At 41.0% G+C, this 18,277-nt stretch overlaps 2 protein-coding genes across 7 annotated transcripts in view; one reads left to right on the top strand and one right to left on the bottom strand.

Moving 5' to 3' along the window:
* The window catches only part of LOC308184722 (uncharacterized protein), a 362,730-nt gene that overhangs the window by 55,510 nt on the left and 288,943 nt on the right, over positions 1–18,277 (top strand). The window lies entirely within an intron of this gene.
* The window catches only part of LOC308184735 (uncharacterized protein), an 82,682-nt gene that overhangs the window by 5,161 nt on the left and 59,244 nt on the right, over positions 1–18,277 (bottom strand). For 4 of the 6 annotated variants that reach the window (XM_080572145.1, XM_080572144.1, XM_080572148.1 and 1 more), the window contains 3 exons: positions 17,175–17,270; positions 16,517–16,652; positions 14,791–14,841 (listed from right to left, as the gene is read on the bottom strand). In XM_080572145.1, coding sequence (XP_080428271.1) covers positions 14,791–14,841; positions 16,517–16,652; positions 17,175–17,270 — 283 coding nt within the window. Of the gene's footprint in view, positions 1–5,014; positions 15,401–16,516; positions 16,653–17,174; positions 17,271–18,277 lie in introns of those variants that run through there. The other 2 variants (XM_080572147.1, XM_080572146.1) reach the window with 2 other exon arrangements.

Below are 18,277 nucleotides of genomic sequence, written 5' to 3'. Positions count from 1 at the left end.
GGGTCTGACAGATCTTCAAAAGAGCCAAACGGGGGCCAGAAAACACTGTCCCCTTTTATGGGCTTATTACCCCACACTTCAATGCAATAATAAATCATTTTAACTTTGCTCTTTCCCCGCCTAGAAGGGGAATCACTCCAATGTTTAATCATTAACCCTAACGGACATTTAGGGGGAATAGAAGGTATCCCTATGTCACTAGATCCCCCTCTCATGAGGCCAGAAGGCTTACTTTTCTTCTGCCCCATCTTCCGGAACACCTTCACACACACACACAAACGCTTCCCCCTTTTCGTGGCCCAGTCCCTCGCGGGATATGGGAACCGCACTACCGAGGGGTCCACACTCGCTTCGTCCGCAATTGGACTTCTTGTTTATTGTGTTCCGGGATTCCCAACCCCAACTGAATGGATCACCGGCCTATACTTACTCAATCCTGAGTCTTCATTCGGTCTTCGTGCACAAAGATTGCTTGGGGTTACCGGTTTTATTTGCTTGTGCCTAATTTAGGGTTCGCCGCTGAAGGGCTCGAGTGAGGCTTTCCGTTCCAGGGGCCACCGAAATCGGCGGGGCGCCTCCCCCGAAAGGATCCTCAGTCAATCCGCCTTCATCCGAGTCACGGCACCAAATTTGTTATAAGTGAGACCATACAAATTTCTTGGTCTATTGTAAAGAATGGTCCAGCAATTCGTGCCACTAAGGGATTTGAAGGGTTAACATTGAGGCCTGGGTTTAGGTGAGAAGAGAACAAAGGGATTTCTTCAGAGAAAAACTGCTGACTCTGCCGGTCAAGAGACCACTAGATAAGGAGGAAGAATATGAGCCTCCCTGTCCGAGCGGCCCCCGAGAGACTAACAGAGACTGATAAGCAGGCGCACCTGGGAGGACTTCGGATTCGGGAAACCAATTATAATAACCCTGCCTCTTCTAGAAGTAGTAATGAATATGTATTAGCCTAGGAGCATAAAAACCAGCCGCCTTACGTAACAGGTGTGCGTCCTGGTGGAGCAGAGACTCCCGGCGCACCCAGCGCTGTTTGCTTGCCTCTATTCGTTTAATAAATTGTAAACTTTGATTGTAATCCTATTTGGGACTCAGTCATTTATAACAATTGGGGGCTCGTCCGGGATGGTCTTGGTTCCTGAATTCTGACTTGATCTAGGAGGGGCGCCCCCACCATTTGGTGGCTCCTGTTCGAGTCAGGTCGGGATTAACACCATCTTGAACCTGAATAAGGGCAAGCAAAGATTTAGATTTTTTTATGAGCTCCCTTTGCCGGCTGCAGCACTATATTTTGCCTGTAATTCTGAGCGCGAAGATCCAAACGAAGACGATGGAGCCGTAAGTATTTAAGGCGTATACCGTTCGGTTGGGTGGGTCCACCACCAGAAAGTCCATTAGGGATAATGATTAGAAATTGGAACGATAGGGGCCCCAGAAAAGGAAAAAAGTAAATTAAAAATGGTCCAGTATTGTATGACAGAATGGCCAAAGGAGCCTTTAAGACCACATGTCTTTTGGCCCGTTTTCAGATCCTTTGAAGACTGGGTTTGCCAGGCCTTAAATATACATGTTAATTCAAAGGAACCTTTTAGCCAGGAGGAAAGTGATTATGCAGGATTATGGATCAGGACCTCACGTCCTTTTCCAGCCTCAATATTTACACTAAAAGCAGACGAGAAGTTTGAAGAAGAAGAGAACAAAAAAATAAAAAATAAAAAAAAAGGAAAAAGAAAAAGATGATGAATGGGAGTCATTGGATAACCTACCACCTCTATATCCTAACAATCCACCCCCGGTGGTGCATCTTGTAATCCTGTTTTGTTCTTAAATGTTTTGACTGTGTCAAGGAGGAAGGTGGGAGCATTATCTAAGTAACAGTTTAGAAGTTTCGGTATATTCACGGTGGTGTTCGGTCAGTTTCCCAAGTATCGGGGGAGAGGGGCTGACTGATTATCAAAGTGGTAGAATGGAGAGTCACTTCTTTGGTGGTTCGGGCCTGAGCCCTGGGAATTTGGTAAGAAGGGGGAGAGCGAATTTATTTAGGCCTCAATACATTTTTAAACCCCCATCTCGACGGATACACAGGAGTGATTCCTTGTTTCCTATAGGCTTACTAACAAAGTGCATGAGAAAAATTAGCATTCGGCTTGAAATTCGGTCTTGTTGAAATGTAAATTTTGTGAAAAAGGTGTTATTGTTTGTCTAGAAGACAGAAGACTGAGTGCCTTGGGTGTTTTTCCGAAGTCCTGTGGATTTGTGATTGGAACGGGGCTCATCAATAATCTGAAATAGTAAAGTTTGTATGTGGAAAGAAGAGTTTAATCCCAGAGAATTGGGACATTTGGGAAGAAGATTAGGAAAAGATAGTAAAAACCTGCAATAAAAAGGTTTGTGTGGAAATTGAAACAAGGGACAGTAACTAATATAAATAAATAAAAGGGAGCTGGGGTTGTTCAGCCTCGAGGAGGCTCAGGGGAGACCTCATCGCTCTCTATAGGTACCTTAAAGGAGGCTGTAGAGAGGTGGGGGTTGGTCTATTCTCCCATGTGCCTGGTGACAGGACGAGGGGGAATGGGCTAAAGTTGCGCCAGGGGAGGTTTAGGTTGGATGTTAGGAAGAATTTCTTTACTGAAAGGGTTGTTAGGCACTGGAATGGACTGCCCATGGAAGTGGTTGAGTCACCATCCCTGGAGGTCTTTAAAAGACGTTTAGATGTAGCCCTTAGTGATATGGTTTAGTGGAGGTCTTGTTAGTGTTAGGGCCGAGGTTGGACTAGATGATCTTGGAGGTCTCTTCCAACCTAGACGATTCTGTGATTCTGTGATTCTGTGATTCTGTGATTCTGTGATTCTGTGATTCAATGGTCAAATCTTGAGCTGTCAGCGTGATAACACCTCTAAGGAATAGCATGTGGTGCGGGTCTATCGTTGGAAATGGCAGGATGAGAATGGGAGGCGAGTGTTCTTTAAACATTTCTGGTCAGCTTATAATATGACAGGCCGCCAAAGAGAACTGAATTGTGACTGTAAGTGGAAACCCAACGTGGGAGCTTGGAAGTGCGCATATACGAGTACAAACGGGGCAGACATTGTAACAGGACCACTCGGTAACAAGGGCACTCTGTATTATCACGCCCCAAAGGCTAAAGAGGGATGGGATGGTCCTTTTCCAAACGGGACGTGGGCCCTAAAGGGACATTATTGGGTGTGTGGCAAACATGCTTACAAGAGGCTACCCGGAAACTGGTCAGGAATATGCTATGTGGGGTACATAAGACCCTTGTTCTTTTTATTGTCACAAACACAAGGAAATCATTTAGGAATAAGATTATATGATGACCTGAACAGAGTGAAACGATCTATTGATACTTCCTTAGCCGGGGATAGTGCCCCAAAATGGGGAAAGGATGAATGGCCTCCTGAAAGAATCATACAGCATTATGGGCCAGCTACCTGGAACCCGAATGAGTTGGTATCAGGAGCCCGAGAACCTATTTATAATTTGAACCGAATAATTAGGTCGCAAGCTGTCCTCGAAGTTGTAACCAATCAAACAGCGACGACCTTGGATCTTCTGGCTGATCAATCCACTCAGATGAGGAATGCTATCTTTCAACGTAGAATGGTCTTAGACTATTTACTAGCAGAAGAAGGGGGAGTGTGTGGAAAAATGAACGATTCTAATTGTTGTTTACAAATTGATGATAATGGAAAAGTGGTTAAACAGATAACAAAGGAAATTAGGAAGTTAGCCCACGTCCCAGTACAAACCTGGAAGGGTATGGATTGGGATTTCTTTTCGTGGTTGCCCGGTGGACCATGGGTTAAAAGGATGCTATTTTTATTTTTATGTGGTGTAATGACATTATTGTTTATACCTTGTATGATACCTTGCTTTACGTTGTTGGTACTGCGAATAATAAATAGCACCCAATTTGTGATGACTTCGGGAGAGAAAAGGTGATGTGTCGATAATGATGCTTAAGAAATGGGCACCCTGAGAACTGACTGATGAAATCCAATTGTTACTAACAAAGGTTGAAGAAGAGACACGAATTGATGATATTAAAAAGAAGGGGAGGAATTGTAAGGAATGGTCCAGCAATTCGTGCCACTAAGGGATTTGAAGGGTTAACATTGAGGCCTGGGTTTAGGTGAGAAGAGAACAAAGGGATTTCTTCAGAGAAAAACTGCTGAGTCTGCACGGACGTGCAGTAACTTCTGACAGCCGGCCAAGAGACCACTAGATAAGGAGGAAGAATATGAGCCTCCCTGTCCGAGCGGCCCCCGAGAGACTAACAGAGACTGATAAGCAGGCGCACCTGGGAGGACTTCGGATTCGGGAAACCAATTATAATAACCCTGCCTCTTCTAGAAGTAGTAATGAATATGTATTAGCCTAGGAGCATAAAAACCAGCCGCCTTACGTAACAGGCGTGCGTCCTGGTGGAGCAGAGACTCCCGGCGCACCCAGCGCTGTTTGCTTGCCTCTATTCGTTTAATAAATTGTAAACTTTGATTGTAATCCTATTTGGGACTCAGTCATTTATAACATCTATCAAAAATATTTTATTGAATAGATGATTAAGTAAGCAAGCACAAGCAAAACAGCACTGGGCGGCTGGGGAGTCTCCGCTCCACCACAGCACGCAACTTCCCTTTCCAGCGTCACTGTTTTATAGCATTCAAGTTCTGGCTTGTCAGGACTTGTTGAGCCTTCTGAAGCTGCGCGGTCCGTTGTTGGGGGTCGTTGTTTTTCACGCGTTGTACTCGTGTTCAAGGGAGGGGGGGTCGTGAAGCAGCAAACAGGATGTCTTGCGGTGGGTTGCTTCACAGAATCCTTTGTTTTAACAAGGATGTTTTCCCAACCTCCCTTCCTCATTATCTACTCGCTTAATCCCCTTATCACAATGTTGTGAATTGCGAAACCTTATCAGATTCTTTACATCCTTGAAGACAATGAACAATATGGTACATTGCACAACAAAAACCTTGTCTTGTATCAAATTTGGCACTCGATTATTTTAATATAGATAATGAATCAAAATTAAGTGTAAACTGAAATTTTCCAGAACAAAATATATAAACAGCTCAAATTCACTTTTGCTGTCAGTGTCCCCCTCTATTAAGCTCAATAATCATGAAACTGCCACAACATTTTTCTTGCCCTCTTACATATGAAGAGTTCACTGTTTCAGAAAACATCATAAAAAACAGAATTCATAGAAGGAGAAGGTGAATTGAGCCAATTTGTGGAAGTGAAGGCCATCCAGTTGGCTTTAGACATTGCTGAACGAGAAAAGTGGCCAGTTCTCTATCTCTATACTGATTCATGGATGGTAGCAAATGCCCTGTGGGAGTGGTTACAGCAATGGAAGCAGAGCAACTGGCAGCGCAGAGGCAAACCCATCTGGGCTGCTGCATTGTGGCCAGGTAGAGAACCTGGATGTAAAACTACGCCATGTAGATGCTCACATACCCGAGAATGAGGCTACTGAAGAACATCAAAACAACCAGCAGGTGGATCAGGCTTGAAGTGACCCAGGTAGATCTGGACTGGCAACAGAAGGGTGAATTATATATGGTTCATGGGAAGATATGGGCAGGCACCTAGAACAGTGGGCACCTGCAATGCTTTGGAACTTTACTCCTGAACAAGTGCAGAATCCTAAAAAAATAGCAGAATGCTTGAAAAAGGTGCATCACCACCCTGGCAATTCCAAAGAGACACAAATCACTGCAACATGCTGGGGCTTAGCCTATGCTTACCGAGCTACAATCAACGCCACTACAACCCCTGTGACAGACCCTACAGCTGTTCCAACCCCTGCAACCGGCCCTACAGCCGCTCCAACCCATGACGGGCCCTGCAGTCACTCCAACCCGTGTGACAGGCCCCAAGGCTGGGTCAGGGAAACAAACTGCCAGTGTCAGTTGCCCCTGTGCAAAAGATGAAACAATGGATGAGAAAGGTCGTTTAGAAAGCAAAGGAACTCCTACTCAGACTGGGGAGGAAGAAGAAGAAGATGAAGCAGGCTACTCCGAAGTGGCTGGGCCGTCAGAGGAATAGGAAGACGGAGAGGAAGACAACATAAAAGCATCGATAACTACCTGAGGCCTATACCAGCGTGAGCTATGAGATATGCAAAAGGATTTTGGTCGTCGTCCAGGTGAGCATCTTGTCACCCGGCTGCTCTGGTGTTTGGACAGTGGAGCCAATAGTCTGCAATGAGAGAGCAGGGAAGCCAGGCAGCTGGGATGCCTCACTAGGGAACTGGGCATTGACAAAGCAATTGGAAAATGAGCACAAATCTTCACCCTCTGGAAGCTCCTCCAGTCAGGTGTGAAGGAAAGGTATCCCTTCAAGGAAGAACTTGTATGCCAGCGTCCTGGTTTCAGTTAGGATAGAGTTAATTTTCCTCCTAGTAGCTGGTAGGGTGCTATGTTTTGGATTAGGATGAGAAGAGTGCTGATAACATGCTGATGTTTTAATTGTTGCAGAGCAGTGCTTACACTAAGCCAAGGACTTTTCAGCTTCTCGCTCTGTCCTGCCAGCGGGCAGGCTGGGGGTGCAGCAGGAGCTGGGAGGGGACAGACCCAGGACAGCTGACCCAAACTGGCCAAAGGGGTATTCCATACCATCTGACGTCATGCTAAACAATATATAGGGGTGGCTAGCTGGGGTGGGGGGCCGGCTGCTTGGGGATAGCCTGGGCATTGGTCAGCGGGTAGGGAGCAATTGCACTGTGCATCACTTGTTTCGTACACATTATCATTAGTAGTACTATTATCATTATTATTATTATTATTTTCCTGTCTTAATAAACTGTCTCTATCTCAACCCACAGGCTTCACTTTCCCGTTTCTCTCCCCCATCCCAGAGAGGGAGGGGGGAGGGTGAGCGAATGGCTGTGTGGTGCTTAGCTGCCGGCCAGGTTAAATCACAACAGTCTTTTTTGGCACCCAACGTGGGGCCTGAAGGGTTGAGATAATGACAGATCTGATCAGAGCGTTTTAAACCAAAGTTTGTATAAGTATTAGACCTGCTTAATAGTTGCTAGTCACAATGTTGATTGCTTTAATCTCAAGTCTGCTGTGCCTGTTTTCCAAATTGAGTTTTATAGCACGTTACTTACTGTATGTGTTCCCCCTCGTGCTGTTTATTCTTTCCGGGCCCTGGTTTGAGATCGTTATGGTACTGTGCGGTGTAACAGTGGCTTATGAAATGATGAAATTTCTGATCATGACCCTAACCTGGTATTTGTACTCAGCAATGTCGTCAACTCTGTACTTGGGAAACCATATCTCGGAAACTATTAACAATTACCCCTATTGCCTTTTTTCGTCAGGGAGCCGATCTGTGGAGGGGACAGGGGGAGATATTTTTTCCTACTTGTTCACTCTCCCTTTCTCCTTCACCACCCTCTTATCCTCCAAGCTAGTTACAGTAGTTCTTCAAGATTTTGAATATCCTTGGGATGTTCAGACCAGCATGTTCTTGTTGTTATGTCTCCTGAATGCGCTTCAGGTTTTGTTTAAGGTTAAACAACTACTTAGGAATCTCATCCAGATATCTGTCCTGAGGCGGGATAGTTGTGAGTGGCAGGGAGTGTGGGAGGATATGGGCGGGTTTCTAGAGCAGTGGTCACCTCCACTGTTTTGGAAATTCACCTCTGAACAGCTCCAAAATCCTAAAAAACTGGTAGAATGCTTGAAAAAAGGGTGTCATGACTCTGGCAATTCCAAAGAGACACAAATCACTGTAGCACGCTGGGGTCTGGCCTATGCCTATCGAGCTGCAATCGATGCTACTGTCAACCTAGTGACAGACCCCGCGGCCACTCCAAGTCCTGTGACAGGCCCAACGACCACTCCAACCCCTACGATGGACCCTGCAGCCGCTCCAACTCCCGCAGCCGTTCCAGCTCCCGCAGCCGTTCCAGTTCCCGCAGCCGTTCCAGCTCCTGCAGCCGTTCCAGCTCCTGCAGCCGCTCCAGCTCCCGCAGCCGTTCCAGCTCCCGCAGCCGTTCCAGCTCCTGCAGCTGCTCCAACCCCTGTGATGGGCCCAGCATGTTATCCAACTCCTGTGGCAGGCCCTGTGGCTGGGTCAGAGAAACGAGCTTTAGCAGTGCAAGTTGCCCCTGTAGACAAGGTGAAAAGATGGTATAGAGATTCACGTCGTTTAGAACGCAGACAGTCTTCTGCTAGGTCTAGTTATAGAGAAGACGATGCTGGGCCATCAGAGGTGCAGGAGGATGAAGACGAGGATGTCAAAAAATCAACAGTAATTACCCGAAACCTATACCAGCATGAGCTACGAGATGTACGGAAAGATTCTGGTCGCTGCATAAGAGAGCAGCTTGTCACCTGGCTGCTCCGGTGCTGGGACACCGGAGCCAATTGTGTGGAATTAGAGGGCAAGGAAGCCAGGCGGCTGGGATCCCTTGCTAGAGACGCAGGCATTGACAAAGCAATTGGAAATGGAGCACGATCTCGCAGCCTCTGGAGGCGTCTCCTGTCAGCTGTGCAGGAAAGGTATCCCTTCAAGGAAGAACTTGTATATCTAGCAGGCAAGTGGACCACTATGGAGAAGGGAATCCAGTACCTGAGGGAATTCTCTCCCCCATCCCAGAGAGGGAGGGAGGAGGGTGAGCAAAAGGCTGTGTGGTGTTTAGCTGCTGACCGGGTTAAACCACAACAGCCAGACAGACAAGTGGAGAGGAGTATCCAGTACCTGAGGGAATTAGCTGTATGGGAGGTGATTTATAGGGACCTAGACAACGAACAAATATCCACAGATCCAGATGAAGTCAAGTGTACATGACCCATGTGGTGGAAGTTTGTACGGAGTGCACCATCATCATATGCCAGCTAATGGCAGAAATGACCTGGAAAAAGTGAGAGGAACCCACAGTGGATGAAGTGACTAGACAACTCCGGCAGTACGAAGATAGTCTCTCTTCTTCCCTAAAGGCCTGTGTCTCGGCTGTGGAGAAGCTTTCTCAAAAGGTCTGCTAATTTAAAGAGAATAAATTTTCTCCCTACCTGTACAAACCGCTGTCTCAACTACTAGGAGTAAGCGTCCCTCTGTTCAAGAAGATACAGTGGGTAAACGCCCCGTGCCACCCTGTGGTTTTACCTACGTGACCATGGAGAGGACATGACAAAATGGGATGGAAAATCTATCTCGACCCTGGAGGCAGGGGTATGTGAGTTGCAAGGAAAAACAACTGCAAAAGGGGCGTTCTCTGAGAAAACTGATGCTTCCATTTCCAGTGGGCAGTCCTCCAGACACAAAAATGAAGATTCTGACCAGGATTAGAAGGGCCCTGCCTCCAGCCAGGGGAAGGAAATGGACAGTCAATTTTACTGTACAGGACCTTCACAAGAGATCCATTTTTTAGGAATAAAATGGCAAGATGGATGTCATCAACAAAATAACAGCTATGTCTCCACCAACTAGCAAAAAAGAAACAAAAACTTTCCTAGGTGTCGTGGGGGTTTTGGAGAATGCATATTCCAAATTACAGTCTGATTGTAAGCCCGCTCTACCAAGTAACATGCTGTAATGATTTCAAATGGGGCCCCGAGCAACAACAAGCCTTTGAACAAATTAAACAGGGGATAGTTCATGCAGTAGCCCTTGGGCCAGTCCGAACAGGACAAGGTGTAAAGAATGTGCTCTACACCGCAGCCGGGGAGAATGGCCCCACCTGGAGCCTCTGGCAGAAAGAACCTGGGGAAACTCGAGGTCGACCCCTGGGGTTTTGGAGTCGGGGATACAGAGGATCTGAGGCCCGCTACACTCCAACCAAAAAGGAGATATTGGCAGCATATGAAGGGGTTCGATCTGCTTCGGAAGTGGTCGGTACTGAAGCGCAGCTCCTCCTGGCACCCCGACTGCCGGTACTAGGCTGGATGTTCAAAGGAAGGGTCCCCTCTACACATCATGCAACTGATGCTACATGGAGCAAGTGGGTTGCACTGATTACTCAGTGGGCTTGAATAAGAAACCCCCGTTGTCCAGGGATCTTGGAAGTGATTGTGAACTGGCCAGTAGGCAAACATTTTGGGATATCACTGTAGGAGGAGGTGACACATGCTGAAGAAGCCCCCTGTTGGGCACCAAAAGGATTGTTATGGTTTAACCCAGCAGGCAGCTAAGCACCACAGAGCTGTTCGCTCAACCTCCTCCCCTTGTGCGATGGGGGAGAGAATCGGGAAATGAAAAAGTAAAAGCTCGTGGGTTGAGATAAAGACAGTTTAATAGGACAGAAAAGAAATAAATTAACAATAATATGTACAAAGGAAGTGATGCACAATGCAATTGCTCACCACCCGCTGACCTATGTCCATCCCATCCCCGAGCAGTGGTCCAGTCCTGTTTCCGTGCCCCCAGCCAGCCACCCCATATTATTGTTCAGCATGACATCATACAGTATTGAATATCCTTGGCCAGTTTGGGTCAGCTGTCCTGGTTCTGTCCCCTCCCAGCAACTTGTGCACCCCCAGCCTCCTCACTGGCAGGGCAATATGAGAAGCTGAGAAGTCCTTGGCTTAGTGTAAGCACTGCTTTGCAACAATTAAAACATCGGTGTGTTAGCATTATTCTCATCCTAAATCCAAAACTCAGTACCATACCAGCTAGTAGGAGGAAAATTAACTCTACCCTAGCTGAAACCAGGACACAGTGCTTTAGTTTTCAATATTATTTTAATTACTTTTCAACATACAAAAATAAAACTAAGGTACAGGCTGAAAACTTTTTGTTTGTTTGTTTGTTTACATATTAGCAAACAAAAACTAAGTTTTAGATTCTCTTTAGGTAACAGCACTAACAGTATTTACAGATTTCAACTGTCCACACTCCATTTTCTGGTGAGACAACTAAATCTATCTGAACTAAGTGCCTGCTGATTTACATCATTTTGGCCATTTAGAGATCTGAGCATGCATCACTAAGTCCAATTCACACTTTTAAGATTATGACAATGCCAAAGGCAATAATCCATTGACATAAAACTTAGTATCACCAAGTGGCATGTTGGACCCATAATATGCTCCAATTTGCAATACTCCATTGTTCAGAATTCATGTATTTAGAAGTTGTTTTACGGTTATAATTCTGCTTTCAGACTAACATTTATGGAAATCAAGATGATTAGTCTCCTCTCTCCCAAATGAATGACTAGCAAAATTAAAATGCATGAACTCGAATCTTGTTTCATTACAAACTGAGTGATTTAGAGATGCTTCATATCTACATGTAGAAAATACACACATCACTATAGTATTGCTGCTTTCAATGGTCATACACATGAATGAAAAAAAAAAGTCTGAAAACAGGAATAAAGACACATATGCAGTACATAAGAATTTGTATCATATAAAGCCGCCTTTACTTATCTCTTGCTTAAACCAGAAGAAAAATAACAAAGAATCCCTAAATCTAATAACCATTACAAAGTGTCAGTAAAAGCTAAAGGCAACACAGAGAAGCTACCATATAACAAATAGATTTGGAGAGTTCCAAATTAACTTCAAGTTTTGCCTTAGATGCAGCTGTGGTGAAAAACACTAGCAAACAAATAACAAGCAACGCAGAGCATGATATATACTGCAGAATTTATCTTTTTAGCAGCAGAGTAAAAACACTCAAAAGGTCAGTTCATTCTAGAATCCAAGCTGTGTGCAGGTTGCTGCTGTTAGCCAGCTGACTAATTTAAAGCTAGATGTATCTATCTGAAATTGCTATCAAAAATTAGCAGGTGACTAATGGGTAGACAGAACCCATATCTCACCAATTTCTCAGGCATTCTTTCGATGTTTCTAGTTTCCAAATGAGATGTTGTCCCCCCCACTTAGTTACAACTCTGAAATCTGGAAAAGTGGTGTTTTTTTTGTTTGTTTTGTTTTGTTTTTTAACACCATGTTAATATCAATGTTTGTGAGCAAATTTTCATCCCTCATACCTGTGTAAACTTATTGACTTCACTGAATTTATTTGAGTGACAGTCACCTCTATTTTGAGCTTGGATTCCTGTTTCATCCACCAACAGTTGTCTTCTGCTACCTTCCCCTTTTAAAATCCAAAGAAAAATCCTATCTGTTATCCAGAAACACAGTTATGAAATAACTGTGGTCACTAATGGAAGCTTCTGCATATGTGCTTTAAATGCTCTTAGCAAAATGGCACCATATTGTTACTTTTCTGAGCTGACTTATGAGTCACAACATTTTCAATTAAAGGCCGACTCAAATAAAATTACATTTAAAAACAATACAGCTATAATGAATTATGCTGTTCTCAAAATCTTTGCTTAATTTCATCTATTTTATAAAGTGCAAAACCAAACAACCTGACATTGCAGCTCAGCATGCAAACTTACTACAATGAAGACAATGGACTTCCAGTGAAAGATAGACACATTTAATGGGTGGAGCAAGCACGAACACAATTAATTTACACAATCCTGGTGGAGCAAGCATGAACTTCATTACTGTGCTACACTACTGATTTAAAAATGATCTACCCTCTATGGAGACAAGTGTTTTGCAGAACATTAGTTCTCTAGTGGCAGCATTTTAGGAAGAGAAGAACTGTAAACCCCCTAATACAAATACATATAACTTAACAACCCTCACAAATCTGCAAAATATGTGCAAAGCAAAACTAGAAAATAAAAATTTATAAAGATATGGCTTGGGGTGTGGAGGAAGTGTGTGTATTTGGTGTATTTCCTCCCCCCCTCCTTTTGGTCTTTAAAACTTTTTTCTAAGGTAACCTTTAATTCACATAGAATATAACATAATATGTTGCATATGGACTTACATGTGATAAATTAGCTAGTAAGGCTGCCATCCTTAATTATCATTCTTTAAGGTATTTTTTCTTATCTAACTGTGCACAATCCTTTACATATTCTGTAACTGCTATATAGTGAAGCTATGCAATTTTAGAATAACAAAATGCAGGAAATCAAACTAAGTAACTGAAACACAATATGCTACAAGAATTCTGATTTCTCTCAGAGAAGGAGAAACAGCTTTTTAAAGATATTAAAAATAATATACGTATATTTTCACTTGTATCCACATTTCAAATCAAAATAGGCTACCTGAATAAGACCAGATGATCAACTAAAAATATTCCTTTAATGTGTACATGCCAACAGAAACTTCCCTCTAAAATACCTAATTTTATTAGTGAAATGGTGCCAAAGATAACAAGTATACAATCTCTTTGCTTTATGTTACTTACACATTATAAGACAGTTGTTGTTGCAAGACATGATACTTCAGTCTTTCCATAAGCATACAGATTTTTTTTTAAAATCAGAATAAGCTGTTTACCAGCCAACAGCATATGGCTTAAATATCACAAAAAATACTGTCTATACTTTATACGGTAAAGCACTTTCTAGTCTTAAATGGACACGGTGGCAAGAACATTAAATTCTACAAAAAAATAAGAACAATTAATCAGCTTCACAATCAAATTGGGTTTCATTACCTTAGAAATTGGGCTTATTTCTCATTCCCTTTACTGTGTTTTGATTTTCCTTCCATAAGAATTAACTATGCAAATGAAAAGAAACAGTGTTTTTTTTTGTTTTGTTTCTTGCTTTTAACTGAAAGAAATTCTTCCCATGAATTAAGGCAATATAGTCATTTGATTGTACTAAGTTGTATTAAAAATAATCTACTTGATTAGGTACAAGTTCTAAAGATATGACTTTAAGACATCTCACAATGATGAAACTGATTATATTAGTTTAAATAGCACAAGTCATATCTTGACTTAACAAAAATATTTGCTTTTCATTCTCTTTCTTACGTGCTTTCTCCCCAAAGAACGAAAAAAGAAACTACCATACAAATCCTTTGTAAATTAGAACATTTTTTCCCAAATTATTTGTCCCCCCATCAGTACAATTCCTTTGATATCACTCAACAGGCATTAGAGAAAATGATGGAGAGGTAATGATTAAAGCTATCCAAATGTAGATCAAATGTCTAAAGGGCTGTCTGATGCAGGTGATCAAAAAATACTTTGTATTTAGCTGCTACTTTAGTACACTGGTGGTCCCCAAAATTAATCTTTGCTTTCACCTATAAATCTCTTCTAAAAATAAAAAAAATGGAACTTTAGTATTTTAACAAGTGAATTAAGCAACCATTCTGACAAATCACTTGCAGTCTTGTCTACAGTATGGCGATGGCAAAATAGCAAAAGAGAACATGTAAGATTTAGCTGAAAATGAGTATTATCACATATATATTTCTAGAAAATACCACATTTTAAGAAGGCACTAAAGCTTCTGCTTGTGCTCCCGTTTTTGTTTTTTGTTTTAAATAAAAAAAAATATTTTCATAGTGGCACCTGTACTATTTGCAACTGAACAGACACTGCAGTATGTCTCAAAACAAAGATCTAACTTCTGATAATATCATACAGGTGTGCTCACTTCTGGAAGGAGCAAAGAAAACAACAAAACCAAACCCCAAAATAACCCAATAAGCTAACATATTATCTATATTATCACAATATTCCTTTTAAGAACAGGAAAGTAGCATGCACTTCTCAAATACTTTAAAAGAAATATTTGTTTTAGGAATATTAGTAAGAAATTGTTTTAAATAATAAAACCCAAGAAACTCAAGCAATGAGCAAATGAAAAACATAGTAGTCAGTGGGCATTTAACATAACCATAAAACTTTGTTTATGTTTAAAAACCCCTTTTTCTATAGTTGCCATTTGCAACAAAAGAAAACATATATACTTACACACCACTTCCAAGAATAAACAGTACACATTGTTTTTGTGGATTTTTTAACCTATAAGGTAAAACAATACAGAATTCATCAACAAGCAATATTTTAAACAACCTTCAATGCATATCAACTTTTTTTGATAGACAGGTTTACATCTTTGAGTTTCTATTTATTTGGAATAGCTTACAACAAGACTTAACATAAATCATTTTACAAATAAGTACAGCCATCACAGAAACGCATGTATTTTCAGAGACTAATAGTTCTGATAACATCTGCCTTTTTATGGTATAACTACTGGTCCGTGCTCTCTTGCTTTAGAGTATGACGACAAAAAAGTTATCAAAAGAATTGGAAGAGCTACTAGTACTATCAACATATTCAAGTTGATTGTTTTGACATTTTCTTCCTCATTCTGGGAAATAAAAATATTTGGATTTCATTCCTTAGTTGAGTCAAATGTCCATTCTTTGCTCTAAACCTCTTCCATTTTAATTGAGAGGCTTTCTTCATTTGGTTGACAGTTCCCATTCTGTTGTAGTTTGATTTCATCTGTCCTTTGTGTATCTCTGTTGTCTACTTCCTTGTCAGTTTCTGAATTTTGATCCTTGTGATCTTTGTCCTACCAAAGACAAAGTTATTTACAAAAAAAAAAAAAATGCTCATAGCATTAGAGGATATGACAGTATATGACTTCCAACCAACTCTTGGTATTTTGGTTGTCTCAATTTTCACATGCCTATCTTGTGTTGGCAATTTTTAGAATAGATGTATCAACACATTTTTTTTAAAAGGCTTTCTTTTCAAGTGACTGAAGTTAGGCACTTGTAACAACCTGTCATCCAAGAAATCATTGCTGTAAAGTAATCTGTCTTGATCATCAATATTGACATAAAACAGAACAAATAGTACCATGAAATCTATGAGAAACAGCTCCAGAAATTAAGACTTATTCATATTTTCTAAATAAAACAGGATTACGAATTTTCATTCATATTTTTTTGTCAGATAACTAATGCATTTTAAGAGACTTCTTGTGTAAGAGAATTACTTAAACATACTGTGGACAATCACCTAAATCAGTTGTTTTATAACAGTTGAATAATTCTGAGTATAAGCTACTTTTTAAAGGCACACTGCTTTTCAAATTCTAAGATTAAACAATTTGAAGATGTTTCTTTTAATCACACCACCTTCTATTTTGCAAAAGAAAATCCCATACTATTCTTCCCCAAATCTTCAACTTTACTTCCTGCAGAGTCCAATATGCAACCCACGACCAAAGCAAGCAGGGAGAGGCTGAACTGCAGAGTGAAAATTTATTAAAAATAAAATCTTTTGAGCTTGACAGCCAAGATGTTCCTGAACCCTACTTTTTGACTAAACAATCTGCTTCCTGCCTCCTCATACAGATAGGCAGCCAGCCAACTCCTAACATATGGCACCAAACAGAAAAAAGAGAGAAACCAAAACCAAGTGTTTCCATAGCCTATACATACAAGCTCTTATGGGTCCAGTAAAGTTCAATCACAGAGACTTAGCAAACTAGACTACTAGTTGCAGAATGACTCATGTCTCCTACTGGCAAAAGCTAAACCCAAGTGTCTCAAGTGACAATATTTTGGTAAGGAAAAAGGAGAAAATAAAGAAGGAGGGAAATAAAAAAAAGAGGGAAGGAATTCCAGTAATCACTCCACTTGCAGCACTCCACTACTTATCATTTGGTCACACAGCTTACCTTCAAATTAGTGGTGTTTTGATCAGATTGCTCCTTTCTATCTTTTTCTTTATCACTTTTTTTCTTGGAGGTGGAGCATTCTCTCTCTCTTCTTTCATTATTTGTATCCCTTTCTCTTTTTTTTTCTTTCTTGTTTCTGTTTAAGAAAACTTTTACTCAAATCAGAATTTGATCCAAAAGCAAATGTACTAACAATAGTTACATCAAGTGTATTGTACATGTGTATTTGCAAGTACAAGTATTGTACAAGTGTATTTGCATTGCTGACAGATTAGAAACTCTCTAAAGAATACTGAAGCTCAAATCCTATGAACATTTGTTGTTGGTTTTTTAATTGAAACTGAATCATACTGGCCATTGTCATCTGAGATGACTAGTGCAAAGACAGTAAATCAGTGAGAATACTTCCAAAATTGTATCTGTATCCACATTTGATTGCTCTGTTCATTGAAAAACACTGACCCTTTACTTAGAAAAACGAATGACAAATATTAAAGAGCTCCTTGTATAACAAAAATATAAATAAAATCAGAACCACAAATTGAGTTCAGTTCCTTTCATAATGGTGATCTCTATGTCCCATTTAAATTTAACAAAAAATATTACAACTTTTTCCTCCTTTACTGCTTATTAACTTTTATGTTTACATCAAACTGACCTTCTTGGAGAAGGAGTTCGTGAAGACTTTCTTTTTGTTGCTTTGGATGTTTTAGGAGACTTGGAAGGACTTCTACTCTTCCTTTTATGTCTTTCTCTGCAGGACCAAGAAATTCAAGATCAGTAAAGAGACCAAGAATAAACTCAGAAACTGCATAAAAAAAGAAAGCTCTTAAAATGATTTCCCACAACAACTAAGTAAATATCCCCGAGTTTAACATTATATATCACCAACAGTATATGAATTGTACATAGTTTAAAAAAAAATGTTTTTTCATGTTTCAGTTTGGTGGAAAAGGGGAGAATGGAAGTAGAAAGGAGGGAGAAAAAAAAAGTTGCGCCCTTTCAGATTTCAGTTTTGTGTTCATCTTCACATGCTTGTATTCACACCTGATAACAATGGAAGCACAATGAATTCGCTAATACTGTATTTAATAAGAGTTTCTCCAGTCAAGAAAAGAATGCAATTGAATGAGGAGCCACAAGATAACAAGATACATAACTTCAGTAATATGAACTTCAAAACATTACAAGCTCGAGATCACTGGAATTTCAGTTCAACCTGACTCAAGTTTAATTCCTGAATATATAAGCTAGCATTCCTATTGGTTTAGAAGCAAACAGTCAGTGTAAAGTGAAGCTCAAGCTGTTGTCCAAATCAAAATGGATAAGTTTATATTTATTATTTATCATTCTATAATGCACCAAAGAGCTCGTAATACTTTGGAAACCAGCTGTTTTATGCAGGTATGGAATTTGCTGAAGTTGCTATTCTGGAATCTGATCTTGAATAGAACACAACATTTAATGGAATGAGCCTTGCTAATACCAGCAGAAATTGCCAGTGGAACATATGGAATCCCACTGCCTTCTTCATGCAAAAAGAAACAAAAATTTAAGAAAAAAATCTCTGACAGACAATATTCAATGTCTAAGACTGACTGAAATTGATATTACACAGCCTTCAGATTGGGTAATTACTGTGTTATGAATGAAGATACCACTTCAGCCATCAAGAAATCTCTTATTTGTGCTATTGATGAAGATGTTCAATAATACTGGCCCCAGTATTGATCTCTGGGGTACACCACTATTGATTGTTTT

This window comes from Anser brachyrhynchus (genome assembly GCF_964034855.1).
Source record: "Anser brachyrhynchus genome assembly, chromosome: W".
In the NCBI taxonomy this organism is placed as follows: domain Eukaryota; kingdom Metazoa; phylum Chordata; class Aves; order Anseriformes; family Anatidae; genus Anser; species Anser brachyrhynchus.
This window is presented reverse-complemented; position numbering and strand designations above follow the sequence as displayed.